This window comes from Anarrhichthys ocellatus, unplaced genomic scaffold (assembly GCF_004355925.1).
Source record: "Anarrhichthys ocellatus isolate YVR2014 unplaced genomic scaffold, GSC_Weel_1.0 scaffold47, whole genome shotgun sequence".
Classification (NCBI taxonomy): Eukaryota; Metazoa; Chordata; class Actinopteri; order Perciformes; family Anarhichadidae; genus Anarrhichthys; species Anarrhichthys ocellatus.
Genome location: NW_022280077.1, coordinates 2,440,756 through 2,448,612, shown reverse-complemented (window position 1 = coordinate 2,448,612; position 7,857 = coordinate 2,440,756). Strand labels below are relative to the sequence as shown.

General features: G+C 41.0%; 1 protein-coding gene across 1 annotated transcript; it reads right to left on the bottom strand.

Moving 5' to 3' along the window:
* On the bottom strand, nucleotides 1-1,989 carry rpe (ribulose-5-phosphate-3-epimerase). The gene is made up of 6 exons (XM_031869450.1): nucleotides 1,830-1,989; nucleotides 1,379-1,458; nucleotides 1,141-1,280; nucleotides 851-985; nucleotides 564-650; nucleotides 1-475 (listed from the first exon to the last, which is right to left on the bottom strand). The coding sequence occupies exons 1-6, from the start codon at nucleotides 1,949-1,951 to the stop codon at nucleotides 353-355; spliced, it is 687 nt and encodes a 228-aa protein (XP_031725310.1). The 5' UTR covers nucleotides 1,952-1,989; the 3' UTR covers nucleotides 1-352.
* Between the last annotated feature and the right edge of the window lie 5,868 nt (nucleotides 1,990-7,857).

Genomic DNA, 7,857 nt, shown 5'->3' with positions numbered 1-7,857 from the left:
TCCTTGGACCATTTTATTTCCATAATATCAATTTAAGACAGTGTCAAACAATATTCTGGAATGTTTACATATGTGAAACAAGCATAACCTCAGCTCCGGTCTTCAAATGGATGTCCCGCATGCTGAGATGAGACTCAAATTCAGTTAACTGTTCAGAGAGGCGATTGTGGTCGGACAGGATGGAATTCAAAATGTTTTGTAGAGGCACGGTGCAGTGTCACTCACATCGAAGTGATTTGGATTAGGCCATCAGTGCCCTGCTCTGACCCTAACCCCTGACCTCAACCCCAGAAAAGTGTGTGTCGAGTCTGTTGCTGGGATGGGCTGTTAGCTTCGTCACAAAGAGGACACCTCAGCGGTCCAGCGAACGTTTCTGGATTGCTTCAGCCACCACGGTGCGCAGGAGAGCGATGACAGAGCGAGGGTCGTCGCTGCCCACGACAGCGCTGCCTGACACGATCATGTTGGCTCCTGCCTGCAGCACGAATGAGCATAAAGTTACTTAAAAACACACAAAACTGGATCGGAATTTTAGGTGAGCGATATGCGCTTGAATCCCTTACCTCTGCACACTTGTGAATAGTGTCAGGGCCGACTCCCCCGTCTACTTCAATGTCTAATGATGGGAACTGACTCCTCAACCAGCTCACCTGGACACACACACAGAAATAAAACAAAGAGCTTGAAACATGCATAACACCATAGCTACAACACAATTAGTACATTAGTAGGACGGAAAAAATAGACGGTGCTACAGTTTAAATCAAAAACATCCTATGGACTAAATGTATGTTGTTGTGGTGTGTATGGTTCCTGTTTTTCCTTCCTCTTGCCTGTGGTTTGACTTTACCTTGGGCATCATGTCCTCCATGAACTTCTGGCCTCCAAAGCCAGGTTCAACAGTCATGACCAGAGCCATGTCGATCTGGTTAGCCCAAGGTGCTAGCTCTTCCACAGTAGTCCCAGGCTTTAAGGCCAAACCCACCTACAAAGCTCACACAGTGTTAGTATGAAGACATAGAAAATACAGTCGCCTTAGCACTTTTGTATGTAGCTGATCAATGCTAATATTTCACTTTTTTTTTTTTTTTACATGCAGCACTGATGCTAATGCCTCAGCCTGCAGCGTGATGTTCTCACCTTCATGCCACTCTCTCTGATCTCTTTGATGAGGTTACCAGGGTTGGTGGTGGACTCTATGTGGAATGTGTATTGGTTGGCTCCTGCTGCAGCCATGGGCTTCACCCACTGCTCGGGCCGAGACACCATCATGTGCATGTCTGCAACATGATCACTGTCACAATACTGCACAAGGCACAGCAGATGCATTCAGGATTCAATTCAATGGGGTTATTAGGTTAAGGTAAGTCTCGCTCACCAAAGAAAGGGTCTTGGCCTACTGACTTCCTTAGGCACTCTACCATGGGATGTCCAAATGTGAGGTTGGGGACAAAGTGCCTTAAAGGGGAAACAAAAGCAGATGTGATGAAATCCTCTCGTCTTGCGTGAACAGTTGCAAACAAACGCAGAGGTGAAGAGGAAGGTAAACAATGACAAAACCAGAAAGCAGGAGGAGGAAGTATGTTGTTAACACTTGCAAGACATTATAATGTTTGACACCCTGAGGGTTTGAAAGCCTCATTATCGACAGACTTAAGCCATTTAAATCCAGTTACATAAATATTGGCTTTCCCGGCTTAACTTCTTGGCAAGCTAGTTTAGCTTGTTGGTGTTAGCCAACTTTAGCTCTCACGCACTGAACTCCCAATCGGCTCGCTAGTTAGCGTGCTAGCTTGTCTTAACTAACGTTAACCAACTGACAAACCAACCCGTCCATAACATCGAGGTGCAGGTAATCTGCCCCGCAGTCCATCATCCGCACGCACTCGCTGCCCAAACAGGACAGGTCGCTGCTCAGGATGGACGGACCGATCTTCGCACTGTAAGCCATGCTGCTGTTACTGTCTCTGCATGCAGCCAGCCAGCGAACACCAGTTAACCACAACATGAAGCACAACTTCCGACGATACCCTTCAAAATAAAGCAAAGGAATAAGGATAAAAAGGAAACAGGAAGAAAGTAAATAATTCAAGTTTTGCTTTGTCAATACATTTGCAGCTACAATCTTTCAGGTCAAACAAGTCAGCATTTTTAAATGACTTTAATCAAATATTATTTTTCTTGCTGTGTCGAATAGTAATATTTTATGCAAAACATCCTCACTTCCGGTCTTACACTAGTGTCAGTTGTTAACTTGATGCACCTGTGGTGTCAAACTTCCGCCTTCAAAATAGACGTTTCCCCCTTCTTGGCTCTAGATGGCGCAAAGCTCATATCGGCAAGGAACTGTCATAACAAGAAGTTATGTGAACACAACCTAAAAACCAAACAAGGTTCTTTGTTGGGTAATACTGTTTGGTCATAACCAGTGTATTGTATCATGTGGAACACATTAACAAGGCCCCAACTAATGTGGGACACACCGTTTGCGTAATGGTGTAAAAGGCATAAATTGCCAAACCCTTTGAATCCCTTCTTCAAATTATCCCAACATACCCTTTGCTTCTATTTCTCTCTGTATTTAGCCACATGGTTTCACAATTTAACGCCTCTCTGAGATTTCACAGATTTCTTGTTGACCTTAAATTTGTCTCTTTCTGCTGTCCCAACACTGTAAATATAAGTTACCGAGTATGACCGGATAGATATAGTTTGATGGCCCCGTAGAAGAAACGTTTTGTCACGCTTGGTGCTGCAAGGACACAGGCATTCAATGATATAAAGTTGTCTGGGCTTTAAAAAAATAGATTTTACTGATTCAATCCGTCGGCCGGATGGGGAGCAAGTTAGCCTGCAAAGTATTGTCTGCCAGATACCTGTAATGAAGGAAGAAAACCTCTTGCAATGATAATAATTGAAGAAAAGGTCAGTAGCACTCGTACCTTTGGAAAAGCCTTCATTGTCCCACGTTACCTGACACCAACTTAGAAAGAACAAACAACAAAACAGACAAAACAAGCCAATAGGTTTCCATGAAAACTAAATCTTAGTGCAGGTGTATAAAATGCTTGTAAACAAAACACTTTAGTCGTGAATAATTCAATTTCATAAATAAAATCTCATATTATTTACTACATTTATTATTTCTCCAGTCATTGCTCACCTGCATCCCACTCAATGACGTCAACTGTGATGTCATACAAACAAAATTGATCATGTCATCTCTAAGATATGGTTATTTGACACAAGTTTTAATTAGTCTTAGATGTCTCACAATACCTGCATAATCCTATACCTAATGGCATTTATCTCCTACAGTTTGGTGTCTCTATAACTCTTCAGAGATCAAGGGTTTGGTACTGGCACATTTATATATACATATATATATATATATATACAGTATATATATATATATATTCTTCTTGATTTGATTTGTTGCCACTGAAATGGTATGATTATTTTCAGATGGGATGTGTAAGTTGTTGTGATTTATAAGAAGCAGATGGCTGAGGTTTTAAAAAGCCTCTGCAGCACACTGCTCAGCCGACAAAGAGCCACACTCTATAACCAGATTGGCTAAACAGAATCTGACATTTACGAGTTTTACCCACTGTTTGCATTTACTGCAGCAATGATGGAAACACTGGTGGCACGGTGTACTCTGGCAGACAGGAAGATGATATATTCAATTTTTGAGTCGGGCTGATGTAGAGTAAGTTGGCTTCATAAAGAACTGGGGCCTCCAGAGTCTCAGAGGAAGGTAGTAAAACAGCTTCTGGCTTTGACAGTCATTTTGTGGACCAGTACCATGTCTGCAAGGGGTTTTTATCCCATAAGTCTGTGCATACAGAAGTCCTTCATGATGTCTTGAGAGCAGAGTTGATGTGGGAGTCCAGGGAAGATTCACTACAGCTCAATAAGCGACAATTATCTTTTTAACTATCGGTGAAACAATAACACAGGGTTGATTTATGGCACTTATATGGTTGATGCATTTCTGCTTTGTCTTTAAGAGGGTTCATTCTTTCTCTTGCAGCTGACATAAAGACACATTCTTCACCTTTACTGTAAACAGCTCCAACACCAAGCACATCATTTCAGTCTATAGGCCTCTGCTCACTGGAGGTCCCCATTAAAGACACCTTCTTAGGTTAAGTGCAGCTCAGGAATGTGACTTCAGGATGCTGTCAAGCTGTTCTCTATTGCCCATTGTTGACATATGCATCTTAACAACAATCCAGAATAACCAGTACTACCAGTACTGTACTCCATTACTGCTTTAAAGATGATTCACAGCCTTAAGTTGTAGATTGAGCTTTAAGTCTTGCTTTTCTGTAATACCATCTCATCTTATGGGCGTAGAGTGGGCCCCTCCACATTTAATGGCTAAAACATACAGAATTTATTTGGATGATCAAAATGCACTGTACATATTCCACTTCTTCATGGCGTATATGGTCTGTATGGTCTGCGGTCCTCGTTACATGCATTCCTGCATCTCAGTCATCTGTGAAGACAATTTAAAAATATCTTTGGTTGAAAAGTTGAAGACTAATCAATTCCATTCCCGGCTGCTAAATTGGTCTGTGTTGGTCTTTTTTTTTCGGTCAGAGTATTGTTTAAATGAATATTTGTTCCCACAAGGTATTACTTTTTCTCTAAGGTGGCATATGGCTTCATCAGCACTTTCAAATGTGTCCCTGCAGGTTACGATTTAGCTGTTGCAGGTAGCTAATTAACAGCCACACAGCAGTGTGAATTAAACATGTTTGAACTTGTTTAACGGTCTTTTGAAGTGCATCATTTACCGACTACGAATTAATTATCTGGTAAACCAACGGCGAGCTCAGATCCAATGAACAACCCACTGAAAATCAGCCTCCTATATTACAATTGCTAATCTGCAGGAGAAATGGTATGCTAATTCCACGTAGGAGAGAATTCCTGTGTGTATGCTTTAAGTGCACTTCAAGACGTGCACATTTGCTCGGAACAATATGTGAGCTGTAACCTTTAATGAACTGGGTTTATGTGACCTTTAACCTTTGTTATAGAAGGCAGGAACAGGAACTGAGACTCTTTTTCCTCTGACGTGGTTAACTATCAACGACTTGGTACAACTCCAAACTTTCATGTATTATCTTGATTGAAACCTTCCTGCCGCTTCCCCCCAGCAGTTGACTCTAGACTCCTGAGCAAACAGATAGCGATACACTAGTTTCTTGTGATGGTCGGAAGGAACGTGTGGAACATGTGTCCTTGCAGCCTCTCCCTTCCTGGGCTTTATGTCGCTCTGTCGGGGGTCCATAACTGTAAAGGGAAGGGTGGGGTGGGTGCTGCCTCCCTTCACGAGGTTAATGCTCCCAATCAAGTTTGTTTTCCTGCCGGAAAAAAGGTGCTCTTTGGATGTTGTAAAAGGGCTTTATATTATGATGGTGCACTCACAGGGAATGCAATAGCTGCAAAGACTTGCTGTGGGCCCCAGACCTGTAATCATTAACCACATTGCACTGAGACTTTGGATACAGGAAAACAAAGTCTTTATTTGTGCTGCTTGACCTGTGATTGCAGGATTTATTTTAGTGTATATCACACCATTAGAAGTACATGAAAGGAATTTAAATCAGCGAAGTGGTCCTTCAACATTCATGTGCTTCGATGTTGTCTTGCTACATGTCCAAATCTGTTAGTGTCATCAAAATAATTTATGTCACGGTGCGTATTCTCTGACATGACCTCAACTGTATGTACCCTGACCACAGAACACTTCAGAGCAGGAGTGGTCAGCATAAAACAGTAATTGCATGTGAAAACCCCCTCTAGGGAGAATTGGACCTTTCCAAATGTCATAATTTAGTGCTTTATGGGTGACAAAGTGTCACTTGAAAGGGCCAGAAATGTGACCACGGGGGCACCGGTGACATTTCAAAATGACAACATGAGCTTGTGAAGAATAAAATAAGATTTATTCGGAATTTTCTTTTTTTGTGATTTAATAGCAGTAGCCCCCGAGTAGGTTTATGGGAGCGAAGCTTTCCTCCCGACTTCATAAAACATCTAATCCACCTGATTTAATCTTTAATATTTGAAGATTGTGGATGTAAGGAGGCTGCTGAGAAAACACAGCAGGGTTTAATATTTTCTCACAACATGAACTCTTAGAGTACAGGAGTTTGCTTTATGAAAACCGAAAATCCGGTTCTAATTAAATTGCCTAATGAGATCATACAGAGAGATTTTTATTGATCATCTATTTTATTATTCCTTCATTTTATTCAAACTGGTGTAATCCTGAATTGCTTTAAACTGTGTTTTTAGATAGCTAGTATCAGCCAAACAAAATCTAAAGTTTCTCTGATGCTTTTTTTTGCTTTAATATATTCAAACACATACACACAGACGTGATATACAGTCATACATTCTTACAAAGCTAAACCAAACCTGGAAACAAACAAGATCATTTGTCCAAACTGTTCAGAGAGCAGCCTGGTCGATATCCATGTGCAGGCTGTACTGTGAATCATGAGGGTTCCCTCATCTGCTGGGAAGAGTTAACACGCTGTCAGTGCTAAGAATACAACACAAACATCAGCTGCAGAGCATTACTCAGCTGTGGAAAAGAATAACATGTTGAAAAATTCTTTGGCACTGAGCATTGATCGCATTTGGAAATAAATTTATTTCGAAAAAAAAAAACAGACAAATATCACTATCACATGTTCCGAGTGGAAATATGAATCCTGACCCCATCTGGTGTTTCCAACAGCCGTTGGACCCACCGTCGAGAGTGCTTCAGAGCCGAGCAGTATCAAGAAATTCTCCAAAATCCTTCTCCTCAGTGAAGAGGCGTTTAGGGATTTCAACACCAGGACACTGGTATCTGGGATGAACACAGATGCAGTTACTTACATAACAAGTTGAACAAACAAAATAACTCTTTGTGACATTCTCTCTTTCTGTCTTTGACACAGTTAACTATCAAAGCAGTTGCTAACAAAATCAGACAATTTTACAATACTTGAAGATCAAATAAATAGTTACACAGGATTCTCATTACTGATGATGAACACAATTAAAAGCTCAAACCTCCTACAGCTCATTAAATGTATTAATCATTTGTCAAATATACCAATGTGTGTCTGTGTGTAATAATTTATCACAACAATGTTCTGCATGTTGGCGTAGCGTCGTAATCCACAAGTGAGTGAGTAAATGCAGATGTATTGGTAGTGCAGCTAAAAGGCGGGTGTATAAGGAAGTCTGAAAAAATCCAGGAAAAATCCTGCAGGTCCCCAAAAAAATCTGCTGTAAAGTAGCTGATAACGAACCGTACTCTTTCCAATCCTGTTGTTTGGTGGTGCATTTTTCTGAGATGACAGATGACTCACCATACGAGGATAACGGGGTATTTCTGATGCATCTAATGCTTCGGCACTTCAGTCATTTTTCAAAATAAAAGGGCAGTGGCTTTCTCTCCAGATTCACCTTTGTTTATTATAACCTTTAATTAATCAGGTAATCTCTTTAAGATCAAGGTATCTTTTGAAAGAGAAGCCTTGGTATAACAACAACACAAAATTCAACAAAGAAAATCCACGTCCTTCCACAAACACTCAAGGTTCAATATTTTGTAATGCAATCAAGCCACAGCTTGCACGTGAGTTGTTGTGTACTCTCTTTGTTTATCAACAGCACAGAAGGACAGTCATTGCAATTGTCAGAAAATAACTCTTTAAAAGCACGAAACAATAAATAAATAGTGGTTGTCACTGTACGAGAATCATAGCTTGGATTTAAGTCACCTTTGTACTCCATCTGAGCCTTCAGTAAAACACGTGAGCGCCTTTGTCAGGGGAA

Excerpts from the sequence above, each read along its gene's own strand:
- rpe (XM_031869450.1), bottom strand. The coding sequence starts at position 1,951 with ATGGCTTACAGTGCGAAGATCGGTCCGTCCATCCTGAGCAGCGACCTG. Across the intron at positions 1,459-1,829 it reads CACCTCGATGTTATGGACGG|GCACTTTGTCCCCAACCTCA; the intron begins GTTGGTTTGTCA and ends TTCCCCTTTAAG. Across the intron at positions 986-1,140 it reads TCAGAGAGAGTGGCATGAAG|GTGGGTTTGGCCTTAAAGCC; the intron begins GTGAGAACATCA and ends TGAGCTTTGTAG.